Below are 14,302 nucleotides of genomic sequence, written 5' to 3' on the forward strand. Positions count from 1 at the left end.
TCATACAGAGAATTTTAGAAATTGCCCTTCCTTTCTCTGATGCCACTTTAAAAGGTATTTGATGAATGTAGTAAACATTCATTGCACATTTCTTTTCCAGTACCCAGCTGACCTCAAATCCTGAATGAAATTTATTTGCATTTGTTTGTTAAAGCATCTCATTTTGTGAATCAAAATGTCAACACATTTGAAAATGGTCCCACATGAGGCATTTGTATCTCTTGGAGGTTAAATTGCTGGATCAATTTCCCATTAATACTAAGGGTGTTTAAAGGACAAATTCTTTGCCTACTGCAGTGAAAATTTACCCTGAGGTATGACATTTCACCTGCCACTGACTATAAGATTCTTGAATATAATGGACTGGAATAGATGGATTTGCACATGCTGGTAATAAAAGCGGGTGAGCAGTGGATCCCATTACAGAAAACCTTTCCTTTTTTTTTTTTTTTTTTTTTTTTTTATCCCCCCTCTTCCTTTTTCAGCCATCAAAACTTGCATGCTTTTTGCAATTCATATTACTGTACTACTCAGACACTTGCACTTGAATTTGGGCACAGTTTAATCATGTACCATGAGTAGATAAAGAGAGCCCTGAAGAGCTCCCATTCAAAAGGGCATGAAGAAATGGGAGCGTCAGGGTATGTTCAAGGTCTTGTACCTGAGCAGCAGCTGCAAAGCTGGGCTCCAGCTTCACCAGTTCCTGCACTGGACCACAGAGCTCTCAGCCCCACCACACGCTGTTCTGGTTGCAGCAATGCCAACTGACAGGGCTTTGCCACAGCTTGTCTGTGTTCCTCAGTGTGGCTCTGTCCCAAGTCAGAAGAAAGGAGGAGGACAGTTGGCAGGTCTCAACCCCCTCCTATTCAAATGAAATACGGAGGCAACTGGAATGAGCTATCAGCAAGCTAAAGCAGACAGTATAGCTGCAAATAATTGGAACCTAGGGCCATGGTGAACCTGAGCCTGTGCTAAGGTGTGTTTACCAAAGGAAGTGCCAACATAACCTAGGAGAACATACCATAAAATTGCACCATACTGTCCCCACCTTGCGCTATCATGGAAACCAGATGCCAGGATGGAAAAGCACTAGGAGCTGAATAAAAATGCTTCAAGTGTCAGAGAGCCCTGCTCAGCCCTACCTTGTGCTGCAGGCCATCTACGCTTCCTGGCATTCCCTGGTCTCTTGCCAATTCCCATCAACAGCTGTGGTTTGTGGTTGTAATGCTCAGCGTTTGTCTCCTCTTTCTCCTAGCAGACCTGCATCAAAGCTAAATGTGCAGCTTGTAGCACTCTGGGAGTCTCCCAGGACTCCCAGAAATGGCCTCCAAGCATGAAATCCAATCCTGCTTTACTCCTTTATCTTCCCCAAGGCCTGAGACACCACGAGTGTGGGTTTCTAAGTCTTCTGGGCCCTTCTGATGGAGTTTGTGTGGAAAGGTGATAACAAAGTGCTTTGTACTACATTATTTTGTTTCTTTGAACGAACAAGAAAGTGCCAGTAGTAAACTTAAATTTGGATTGCTGGCCCAGAAGCAGCCTACTTACTGCATGTAGCAGCTAAAATGTTATTCACTCTACTATGCTTATTCCCAATTTCTGTGTCTATGTATTACTGTTGAGACTGCAGTTTGAGTAGGAGCGGCTCTGAGATGTGTCTGTTAGGAATCCCGCTTGTTTCAGGAGGCCCCAGAAGTTCATTAGATGTTTAATAGCTTCCAGTCACTGCTGTGCTGGATGGACCTGAACTGGTGACTGAGAGGGGAAAGGTTCTCTCGCACATTTACAGACCCTGAGGCATCTGTTCCCCAGGCACAGATTTGTCTAATTCCCCTAAACCACTGATGACCTGCCCTGAAACGATACTCCCATTCCCTTAGGAAATCCCTTGGGCTGATACCAAGTAGATAGTTATTTTTGGGTTCTTTCCCAGAGAGAGTGCACTGTATTGCTCTGAACCCTACACACCAAATAAATATATCATAGGGCTGTAGTAAAGGTCCAGAAAGCTTCACTGAAGGGGAAACAGATTATTAATAATTAAGGGTAGTTCACTGTATTGTTTTTGAGCCAAGTAAAGCTAATAGAGCTTTTTTAATAGCAGGGATAAAAGTGTAGAATATTGAGACTGAATTGATTGCAACATTTAATGGCAACATAAAAGTCAATTAATGAATTGCAATGGTTAACTCTGCATTAAAGTGAAACATGCAGCTCACAAGCAATGTATTAAGCATTTTTAAAGATTACAGAAAGCAAACAGACAAAAACCTAACCCGTAACCCCCTATTGACAAGTAAATGCATATATTACTTTTTCCTGAGAAACTCATATGACCATATTTTCAATTCTTTTATCCTAAAGCTCTGGGTGCATGTGTTGCTTTTCCCTTAGCACCTTTCAGAAGTAAATAAGCCTTTACAAGAAGTTGATCAGTGATTAATTCTAACAAAATTCTCTCAGGGCTGCTTGCAATTTCTCATGGCAGGGATGGACGGTAGTGCAGAGAGAACAGGGTTCCACAGATGCCTTTGTAAGAAAGGCTCCAAATGAGGACAGTTCCCAACTGCTATGTGTTTGAATCGCACCATGTTGTTTATTGGCTACCCAATTACAGTTTCCTAATTTAAAAGTATATTTTCTATTTCTCTGCAATAACGGAAGAACATGACACAGAAAAAACAGGCTCATTGGGTGGAATAGCTGTACTTCTGGAGAATGAGGAAGGTTTTAAAATATTCTGCATTGAACAAATTAAAGGTTTCTTGCAGAAAAAACCTGCAGCCGTTCCTTCTTACTGTCATCATGTTGTAATTTAATCCCTCTGCAGCCTTTCCAAACCCATCCATTTCTTCTGAAACCTTTGTCCAAGCCTCAGTCTGACACAAGGTCTTTTCCTGCACGGCAGTCTCCTACTCTCTGCTGTATTTCATGGTAGCCATTCAGTCTCCAGTGGGGACACATGCCCCTTCTTTGCCATCTGGCCACATTCAAGTCCTCTGAGTGCAATCGCCTCTGTGCTAAACCCAAGCTTGTCACACTCATCCGCAAAACCTTTCACAAGCTCAGGGCCAGAGTCTGTCATCTGAATGGTAGTGTGTTATGCCTTAGGACAGAAGTGACCCCATTAAAACCATTTTAGAAGCATGCATACTTACAACTGTCTCGCTGCTTTTATATTTCTCTCTGCTCCCTCATGGTTCCTCAGGCCCTTTCACATCCCTGCTTAAGATGGTCTTCTTTGAACTAGCCATGGAAATGTTATATTCTGTACATCTGCCCCTACCATCCTTTTAAATAAAATTTAACAGATAAACAGTTAAGATTAAAATAATAACTGGAACATAATGGGAGCATGAAGAAGCAGGTACCATTTGCCTTTTCTTGGAAGAGAAGATGTAATTGAAAAAGAGAGTCCTGTGAACAGCATAACTAATGAATCCTAATTTTCTCCTGGTTTGGGTTCTGTGTGCCCTGCATTTCCCGCTGGGGCCTTCTCAGTGTGACGCCTCCAGACTTCTCCCTGTTCCCAGCTCTCCTCTTCCCTGCCGTGTTCCCCAAGCCTCCACTGCAGTTCCTCCCAGTCTTTCTCCTACATCTTGCCAGCTGGGCAAGAGATGACACGTGCAGGTTGACTGGGCAGGACACACATGCTGTTTAGTGTCCAGCATCATAAACGGGGTTTCCGTGGGAAGGCAGGCTGTAAGTCCTGGGACAGGGAGAACTGCTGCCTGGCATGGGCCAAGGGCTCACAGACTAGCTAGAGGCAGCACTGAATGGTCAGCCTTGCTGGGAAGCACGCAGTAGAGACGCTGTACTGCTCCATCTTTTGTACTCAGGTTAGTTGGTTTAGGACTAGCTTGGTGACTGCTGTAGGACATTCTGTTTTGCCTTATGGGGACACCTCACTGCAGTGATAGAAAACCATCGTGTACGACTGATCTCAGTGTTTGTGTTTTCCTCTGATCTGTGACTTAGACTGTGAGATGCTCGAAGCAGGAATTGCACCAGTGTTTCTGTAAAGCACAATACAAATCTTTCCAACTTAGTTTAAGTTACTGAAGTTCAGCTGTATCACTTTAGGCACTTACAAGTTATCAGAAGGGGAGGTACCACTGACAGGCTGCCTAGTCATCTTGCTTAACATCATACAAGAAGTCCAAGGCCAAAAACATGGTCTAAGCTTCTCAGAGTTACAACCCATTACCTCACAAGAGAAGACTATTTTGCTTCTTTCCACTTTTTAGCATGTTCACTGCCCGAGACAGGAGTCATTTAGAGTAAGGAATATATGACCGTGTATTAAAAAAAAAAAAACAGCACTGGTTTGTGATGCATTCCTGAGAGGCAGCAAGGTCACGGTGGGAAGCTGCTTGTTCTAGTCTGATCACTAACATAATACGCACTTAAGCTCTGACTCGGGAACCCAGGTGTCTCAAATGGGACTGTGTCCAGATTGGTATAAACAGGCACAGAATGTTTCCTAGCTCATGCATGGGGTTTATCAGCTGGACACAAAAAATACTATCTTTTCATCAGTGGGGTAAGCTCTGAATAAGTTTAAGTAATTGCAGTGTGCAATGTCAGCTTTACTTCCTTTTGTTGCTAACTGAATATTAAACAGCTGCATCTGGTGCTAGATTTAGTCCTAGGTGCCATATTCATACTCAGGAAAAAGGAAGAGAAAGACGTCAGTGTTTCAGTTGCTCAGCAAAGGAAGTGTTTAAGTGCATGCCTAAACGCTTTGTTTTATGGCAGCCTTCATCTGCACCCAGTCTGTCTCTCACAGATTACAGTATGGGGAAAAGTCCTGGCTTCCCATTTCCTCTGCTAGCAAACTATTCTTTGCAGTCAGAGAGACTTTTGCTTATGTGAGCAGTAAGGACTGTTTCTGTCCTTCTAGCTACCCAGGCTGCTTAAAGTGATCACTCTGGAAGACCAAATTTGGAAACCAAATATACCTACCATGCGAGTGACAGGTGACTGGGAATTTCTTACTGCACAGAAAAGGAGTGCTACCTACCCACTTCATATGAGGTCACTGGATGGTCTACAGGAAAATGCACATACTGATGGGGAAAGCGTTTCTTTAAAGTTCTTTATGTTCAGCAATTGGGTGTGCTAAAATTAATTTAATGCCTGCTGTTCTTTGGAGCATATTGATGGAATTGCATGAAAGTAGCAGTGTAATGGGATACAGCAGATGACTCTGTCATAACAGCGTTATTTTAAAGACTTCGATGTAGTTGGTGAGCCAATAACTAAATCATAGTCTTTTTTTTCTCCCATTATTCCGTAGCCTTGTATATCACAGATCACAAACAAAGATTAATTCAGTTTGTAATAGTTCAAGTGAATGTTGCAAAACCAGTCCAGGTTTTGATCAGCTAAATTGAATTCTGCTTTTTAGATGGGAGTAAACAGCCAGGTCCTTTCAAACCAAACTAGTGGTGCAAGGACAGAACAGTGGCAACAGTGATGCTGCAGCCCCGTGGGGTGCTAAGCACTGTCAGCTTGTGGTCGTGCCACCGGAGATTGAGGAACACATCCTATGGGATGCAGCCTGAGATGCTTATCCTTGCTCATGTCTCGCCCAGCGATGCCTAACATGGTTGTTCTGTGAAGTCGATGTTTGTTCACTGAATTTTGAAACTGGCCCCTGAGACTGACACTCTTCAGAGCCCTTCCCTGAGGTGCTTTAATTAACTTACCTATTTCCCTACTAAAAAACTGCAACATCCCCTGTGATCTGAAGAGGAAACTAAGTACCACTGCAGCAAAGGAAACAGCTGAGACAAAGTGAAACGGTCTCTTGACAATGTCCCTTGGCAACACCTAAACACAGCCCAAAAAATCTCTTAGGAGCCAAATGCAATTCTGAGGGTTTCTAATAACAAATGAATAAAGCACTTTGGGGGGAAAGGCAAAAAATAAGCAATAAAGAGAAACCCTCCGATGATTACATCGCGACAAAGGATGTGAGCAAAGTAAAATACCAGTCTCATGCTCCTGAAGTAGGCAGAATTCTCAGTGAATCAATGAATATTTGTTTCCATCAGGGCAGCACAATTGTGATTGCTCAAAAAAAAAAGAAACAAACAAACAAACAAATTTGCGTTCTCTTCCAGAGAGTAATGAAACAGGCTAGTCCTCTTAAATATTGCCTTCCCTGTTCTCTGAAACATTGATTCTGTCCATTAACAGGAATGCTATTATGCTGCTGATTGATCTGAAACATTGAGACGGGGGGAGGAAAGAGGCTTGTGAGAAAGTTCCAGTTCGGATATATGGTTTATTTCCTACTGTGGTCCTGGTGGTTTACTGTGTTTAATAAACTGGCTTGATGGAGGGCTAATGGGAGGTCAAGTAAAATGCCTGCCACTCTGCATTGCTCTCCAATTTGCAGCCTCCCCTGACTTAGTGAAGCCCTTACTTAAAGGCACTAACTGCTACCCCAAGTGAGGAAGTCCAGTGTCACTTAGGAGCTTTGCTGGAGAAGGGTGCCTTTCATACAAGCAGAGGTGACGATCCAGCACCTGCTGAAGCGTTTGCAGCTTTTCCACTACACTGAGAAAACCTCTGCTGAAGAATGGGTGCATCTTGGGTTTTTCCTTACCTGAGTGCCATAAATTTGGAAGTGTGATCTGTGGCCAGGACCTCCCGAACCTGGTAATGCTGGATTATCTGGATTGCTTAGCAGGCCTTTTCTCTCACTGCCCAGCTCACCTGTTTGCTAGCAGCATAGGTTTTGCCACTGCAATTCGTGGAAGTACTTCTCAGTGCAGTGGTGTCCATGTGGTGGTTGCTGAAGAAATTCTGTATTTTGCAAACTTTAATAAGTGGCTTAAAGATCTTGGTGTCTAATACCATGTTCTGCTCTACTCTGTAACAGCTCTATTACCCTAATTTATCTTTCTTTTTTCCAGTAGAGATAAAATATGATTAAAATAGCTGCAGTTCCTCTTTCCACCTTCCCTTATGCTTACTGGTCTGCAGTGTTCTTTCTAATGCAGCCTTAATAGGCTGCCGTTTTCTCTTTATTCCTTTTTTTTGCTTTTCTGTCTCATACAAGTGAGCTGTGCTGTTGAGGAAAGGCAGCAAAATGTGAAAAGAGCTTTATATTGTAAAATCACCCTTATCTTTGATTGTGGTCCAACACTAAATCCTCCTGCATCATTTAACTTAAAGAAGTGTTCATCAATCAAAAGCATGGTGCATATATTAGCTCAGGCTCCCTGTACGAAGAGGCCATGCTGATCATTTGCAGGGAGCAATTGCATCAACAGATGAGCAAACTTGAAAATAATCTCAGACTTTGTAATGGCAGAAGATGAGATGACTAATGTAATTAGTCATCTGAAGTGACTGGGGCACAGCACGAGGAGATGACAGACTTTCATCAGGTCTGGCAGAGTAAAACCAATGAACTTCTGAAGTGCCTTGATTTCCCCACTTGCCACCTAAATATCAAAGTGACCTTCTTTGGGGGGAAAGGCATTTTGAGATTGCGAGTGCCTGTCTCCCTGCAAATATAAAACATTGTAATTGTTTGGCATTACAGTATCTGGAAGCACTTCAGGCATCTTGAAAGCATCCAATGATTTGACCTTGGCTTTTTGTTTTGTCTGTGCTTTTCAACATGTATGTAGATCACTCATATTTTCTTGCAACTGTTTATATTTCTGAAGAGCTACATTTATATCAGAGGGTTTATACTACCAAAAATGAAAGCCGGAAAGGACACTCTAGTGTGAATGTGACTGCTTCTGCAGTCCCTCATCTACTAGCTGTGCACTTCAGAAAGTGGAGAAATCTGGAAGGGGGGGGGGGGGCAAAACCTGATGTTAGCTTTATCCAAACTGAAAGATGCTATGAACCACAAAAGTGTAACAAGGGATGTCTGCAAAGCTGCCTCTCTTTCTCATTCTTGAAATTTTGCTGTAAGAAATCTCCTCGAAAATTTTCTAAAAATTGAATGTTTGGGTACAGGATGCTTGCTTTCTATTTTCATCCATGTAATGGAAAGTTAGTGGTGTCCTCCCCCCAAAGACAAACAGGGCTGTTACCAGTGGATGGTGCGCCCTATTGTCCCAGCTGAGTACAAATGGGAGAGGATAAGGATGACTTCCTTTTCTCCTTTGGACTTTCTCCCGTAGGCTACCATTAGGCTTCAAAGTAGCCGAAGTATTCTGTGTATGGCACTTAAGGGCAGGTTTCCTTCTGTGGTTTTACTTACCTGTCTGGCCATCTATATATAAAATAAAGTCATCTTTTGTCACCGGGATATATGCACATGTATACACTACATATACATCCGGTAGTAGTACATTTGGAGCTTAATAATCTTTGCTCCGTGAAAATGCTCTGACCTGTTTTCTTTCCTAAGTGTCAGCTATACCTGCCTGGCAGCCACAGCCCTACTAACAAAACAGTCCATGGGCATTTAGCAGCACAAAAGCAGTTATGTGCTGTTACTGCTCTACTTTATGATACTAGCTGGCAAATATAATCTTTAATTTTGTTCTTTATTACAGTAATAACCTGGTAAAATAATTTTCTGTTCAGAAGAAGCAATTAAGAAATTAAAAGTGAAGGCAGAACTAATAGAAAATTGCTGGGTTTTTTAGTCATGCAACATTTTCCAGAGTGTTCAGTAATTTTTCATGCTTCAATTATTATGTGGGATGTGGATTTCTTAGTAGGCAGCTGCTGTTAAAGCATCAGTGATGTTCAGGGTCTGGCCTTTCTTACTTGTACTTCTGAAAGATGAGAGATCCAAATCAAGGGTACCTTACAATTCTGAAGAGCCCTAAAGAATAAACAGTATTATAAACCTGGTTATGGTTGCAGTAGGAAATTCCCCTTGTCTCACCCCGCCCTGCCAAGTCCCAAGCAGTTTATAATGTTATGAGCACCAAAAATCGCTCATCACTGATGGTTTCCTTAGCTCTGTGTAACAGGGTGAAGTTCTGTAGTGTGAGAGGTGAGAGCGCCCAAGTTTTTTCTAAGCCCACACAGTAATGAGTCCAGCATGAACTCAGCATAATTCTGCTTCCCTTGAATTCAGTTCAGTGGGACCTGCATCGCTTCCTGCCTGGCACACAGACTTTCAAAGGACTTCAGAGAAGAAGGAGATGTGGTAGTGACCTGCCATCATCTCAGGAAGGAGGGTGTGTCGATCCACACCTCAAAGTTTGTATCTGCTAGTCGCAAAAAGCCCTTGCCATAGCAGAAGTGAAAAGTTACGTCAAGCACTTCGTTTAGCCTACCCACTTAGACAAATCAAGCAGAAGCAGAACTGGGACTTCTTTTCCTCTGTCATTCTGCCCAAGCTGCTTCTGTGAAAATCTTCTTTGGTATCTTCTTGGACATCTCTATTTGTTCCAATCTACACAAACTTCTGGGAGCCTGCATGGCTCCCCTTTCCCTACTTAGGTGACGGCAGCAGGCAGGTATGTGGCGTACCAGCCCTGGTCTTGCCTGAATGTTACCCACGGACCAAAGCTAAAGTGCAGTGATATCCTTTGAGTCCGTCGAGCAGGTTTTGCAGCTGAACTATACTCACAAATGGCTTCTTTATATTCCAGGAGACTCTTTTACCTAGAATACTGCAAAGTTACTAGTGTAGCGACTCCATACAGCTTGAATCCTACCAACTTAGAAGAGGCACAAAGCTTAGCACTTTAAGTCAACATATATTCAGGTACAAAAATAATTAAAAAAGATAAACACGTTGACAAATAAATAGATTGCTGAGGTCTTTTCCATTTTCATTCTTTCTCAAAGTGGGTTTGGAGGAACTTGGTATCCACTAATATTTGGCAGTTACTAAACTGGTGCTAAGCATCTAAGGAGAAAGTAGCAGAAGTGGTTAGACTTTCAAGTGGTTCGTTTGCCTCTTTCAGATTGAACAATCACTTTTGCCAATGATCATGCTCTACCGTGTGAGGCTGCAAGATCTGTCTTGGCTGTACCCGCACGCTGCTGAACCGCTCCTACCTGGCTTGGCCAAGCACGGCGCAGCTGCCCCTCGGCTTCGGGGAGCCGCTCAGCGCCAAGGCCAAGGCCAGACGGGCCTTCACAGCGCAATTTTGAAAAGCGTTGTCTAGGTTCTAGGTTATTTTAAGAAAAAAAAATGACGAGCAGAACTTTTTTCGTTCTTTATTTCTGCGTGGATGTATGTAATTTTACTAAAGAAGCAAGCCTGAAAACGAGGTATTGGTGCTATCCCTCTGCTTTGGCGAATCTATCCACACCAGCAGGCGTGCGATGTCCCAATGTAATGGCACCACAATCCAAGGTGTGATACAGGCAAGGAAGAGGCGAAACCTTCATTAACAGGATGCATGCACAGAAGGGGAAGTCTGTAAGTGAGTCCATGAAATGCCCTTAAAATGTATTTTTGTGTTTCTTAACGCATTTTGCCACGGTTTGTTGCATTTTAGGGCAGAGGGAGAGCAGTGTGGTGTCAGCCATTAGGGCAGTGGGACGCACTCCCGTGCGGGGCTCCGGCACTGCAGAGCTCGCCCAGGGATCTTATTCCCACTTTTTTTTTTTGCTTAGATCTTACAACACGATCCACCTGGTACGAAATTTATGCACGTCTTTCAGTCAGGAACCCCGCATTTCACACAGAAGGAGCCTTATTTTCTTTCCCATCCCAGCTTTGCCAACTGCAAATATTTAAAGCCCCCGAGTCAGGCCTTAAAAAAAAAAAAAACCCAACAAAATCACACAACTGGCTTAAGCAACGAGCCATACTGTTAAGTGGCTTTACTGAGTCGTTAGCGGAGGCTGGGAGGCGGCGGGGGGGCTCAGCCCAGCACCCCGGGAGCTGCGGGAAGATGGCTGCCCCCTCCCCGAGCCGCCCCGGGCTCCAGGCTGCGCCGCGGCCCCTTTAAGGAGGTTGACCCACTCGCCGTCTCGGTTGCCCGCCCGCCTCAGTTTCGCTCCCCCGCCCCTGCCCGAGACACTCAGAGTCGAAGCAGGTGCATGCGCAGTGCGCTGGCAGCCTGGCGCGCTTGCGCAGTCACCTGCTCGCCGCCCCCCCCCTTTCCCGCTCCTACATCCGGGTCATCGCACGCCCGCCCGCACGGCCGGTCCCCTGTGGTGCTGTGCAGATCGCTCCCCCTCCCCCTCCTCCCCCCTTCCCCCCAGCGCGGGCGGCTCCGGCGCTGTCGCCATCCGCGCCCTCCCCTGCGCGGGGCTCCGGCCACGCTGCTGCTGTCGCTGCCTCCGGCCGAGCGGGGGGAGGCGGCGGCTCCGGCTCCCGCTCCCGTCCGCATCGCCCTCCGCGGGGCGGCTCGGTGAGTGTCAGCGGTGTGGAGGGCGGGGGGGCCGGGCGGGGCGCCGCGCTTCATCCCGCGTTCGTCTCAGCCCGAGCGGCGCGACCCCCACCGCCTTCCCGCTGGGGCCCTGCCCGTCCCTGAGGAGCCGGAGCTTCCCCCCGCCCCGGCTCCCATCTGTTGCTCTAACCCCCCACCACCCCCCTTCCCCGGGCCAAACCCGCCTCCCCTCAGCCCTCCGCAACTTCCCCGCGTCCCTGCCCTCCCCGTCCCGCCGCCGCTTCGCCCCCGCAGCGCCGTCCCCGGGGCGCCCGGCTGGGCGAGGAGGGGGCTGCCGGCCCGCCGGGGCCTCCCGCGGCGGGGAGAAGCGGCGGCCGCCGCCTGCCTCGCCGGGGGAAACCACGCGAATTGCCAGGGACCTGCCCTGTGCTGAATAACCCTCCTCTGTGCTTCCCCGGCTCTCCGGCGGGGCTCCTTCCCCTCGCGGCGGCGGGTCGGAGGCAGCGGAGCCGCTGTGCTCCCCGGCGCCCGGGCTCGGCTGGCGGGGCCGGAGCAGCCCGTCCGCCCCGGCGGCCGCCACCAGCCTCCCGCGGTGCAGCCCTGCGCGCCGGCCCCGCCGGGTGCGGTCAGTGCCGCGGGATGGAGTGACAGTGTGAATGGTTAACCGGGAGGAGCACGCCTCTTGAAGGGACATCTGCGGTCTTTCAGACTGTAGCTGAGACACGCAGCGAGTTAAGCAGAATACAGGAATCCGTGCGAATTTGTCGTGGTTAGGGTGTATCCTGCAGTTCTGTGTGCGGTACCTGTGATGCTGGGACTGCAATTACAGGTAGGGTTAAGGTGAATTCAGAAGCTGTAAGAGGAGGGTGTTGTTTCTAACCTATTCATTAAATAGCTGATAAAATCAAATTTTAATGGGATTTTAATTCTCTCCTGTGCGATTCAAGGATAAGGGCACATGCCATGCAGTTCTGTTTTGTTACTTTTTAAAATCTGGTATCGTATCTCATGCAGTAATGAAACACAAGAAGTTTCTTCACAGAAACATTTCAGATACCAAAGAAATAGTATGTGTTTTGAAGGTCTTTGAAGTGTTTTTTCTTTTCCTGTTCCATTGCATCAGCATCCTGGATCCAAATGTCAGTGACAGTATGACAGCTGTCTCTCCGCTGTGATAGCGGAGTCTTACTAACGTTTAAAATCTGTCATTCCGCATTTCTGGTAAGGTAGTATGGAAATAAAAGTATTGATTAGCATGTATGTTAATCCTCACACCAGTAAAACATTTTCTAGATTGATCTAATAATCTGTATTCCTTCTTATTACCATTTCTGTTGTTAAAAACGGCAAAGTCTGTTTTGCTTATACTTACCCCCTGCCCCCCCCATCACAAAGAGATTGCTTTGTGCTCTGACTGCTTGGACTTTTAAATATATCTTTTAAATTAACGAGCATTTTCTATAGTAGGTTGTGATAGATAGGGGTGTTGGACAGGAGACATTTAGTAATTGATCTGAGGTTACTCCTGTCAAGGTTGGAATGTGAATCCAAACTTAGAAGGTTCCACCTGACAAATATCTTTGTCTAGCAAGGTGCGTTGTTTTGCAAAACACATCTTCAGTTCTGTGTAGCAAGTTTACCAGCAAAATCCTAAACCATGTGAATAAGGCAGTGCTGTTCCATAAAGTAGGATTTTTTTGTGTCTGGCATACCGTAAGTATTCCATTGTGGAAATGGAAGATTTCAGTGGGGGAACAGATAGCATTTTGTCCAAGTCAGACTGTCAGATTTCTTACTGCATATATTCACTGTCAGAGAGTAGGGGCTGTAGAAAGAAGTGATCCCAGAATCTGTTTTAAAATAATCCTGTCAAGAAGTGCTGTGGTTGTATGAAAGTAAGGAATGAATTTGATCCCATCTGTTACGCGACTTCCATTTGTCTTCAGGTGCTCTAGATTTTCTTCATTATTTGCAGTTTAGCTGGGACCACCTGAGGTGACAGATTGTTGAAGAGATGTCTTCTGAAATTCTCTAAATCTTCATATTGAAACCGTTCCTGCAGGAACGTCAGTAGACTGTAGAAATATCATGTTAGCTAGTTCTGTTCTTGCATACATAACTGTCCTGTCCCCTTATTTGAGTTTTGTGGGAGTCTTAATGTCTGGATAAAAAGAAAAAGGAAACAATTTTTTATTATGTCTTTCGGTAGTTATACATCTTAGCAGAATAATTAATTTTGAAATTAATTGAATGCAGTAGCTGAACTAGTTTTGGGGCAGTTATGTAGGGAACTTAATTCAAGTTGTCTGTCACCAGACTTGTAATGATGCTTATGAGACACTTGGAATTAATACTGTAAAGAGACAGAAGGATGGGGAATATTTATATTGCTAACTACTAAATTATTGAGTGATACAGTAGCAGAAATTGGCTCTGTCATTTGGAAAAGCATATGTAGGGGCCACTTTGGATTTCTGTAGCTGCTTGGGCATGGGGAACTTAAATGCAGGGTTTTTTTTCCCCTCTCTGTGTATCTAGGAGAATACAGATACACAAACAGCCAGCGGTACTTTTTTTTTTTTTTTTTCCCTGCCAGCTGGGAGCATAGATGGAACTAATGCATACCCTGTAGAAGAGACAGGCAAAATTAAGGCTTATTTGCAAGAAGTCAGATTTGCTTTTTAAGCATTTAGGTTGGGGTGTGTTTGTTGTTTTTTTGTGTGTTGTTTTTTTTTTAAGAAATAATGGTGCTAGTATAAATCAAGGTTACCACTTTGCCTGCCCTACCTAAAAGCATGCTCTTAAAATTACACCAAGAGTTTTAGTCATTGATGTAGATGGGCTTCAGTTGAGAAGAATGACTCTTGTCTGTTAAGGTAATGTTAACTACCCTGAAGGGTATTATAAATCAATTTTATGAGACTTATTCATTGTAAAAGTGTTTGAAAATACATCTTCTAACGCTGAAATGTTTTGAGTGTTGTCAAATTGCATCTCATGGACTATCAGCTGTCAAG

At 45.0% G+C, this 14,302-nt stretch overlaps 1 protein-coding gene across 11 annotated transcripts in view; it reads left to right on the forward strand.

Moving 5' to 3' along the window:
* Positions 1-14,302, forward strand: part of CYRIB (CYFIP related Rac1 interactor B) — a 98,865-nt gene that overhangs the window by 9,808 nt on the left and 74,755 nt on the right. The window contains exons 1-2 of one of the 11 annotated variants that reach the window (XM_056333883.1): positions 11,177-11,306; positions 11,994-12,114. The exons of 8 other annotated variants lie outside the window; for them this stretch is intronic. In XM_056333883.1, the coding sequence (XP_056189858.1) occupies positions 12,094-12,114 (21 nt within the window). In that variant the 5' untranslated portion in view covers positions 11,177-11,306; positions 11,994-12,093. Of the gene's footprint in view, positions 1-11,074; positions 11,307-11,993; positions 12,115-14,302 lie in introns of those variants that run through there. 2 more of the 11 variants (XM_056333881.1, XM_056333890.1) reach the window with 2 other exon arrangements.

Source organism: Falco biarmicus, chromosome 3, assembly GCF_023638135.1.
Source record: "Falco biarmicus isolate bFalBia1 chromosome 3, bFalBia1.pri, whole genome shotgun sequence".
NCBI lineage: Eukaryota > Metazoa > Chordata > Aves > Falconiformes > Falconidae > Falco > Falco biarmicus.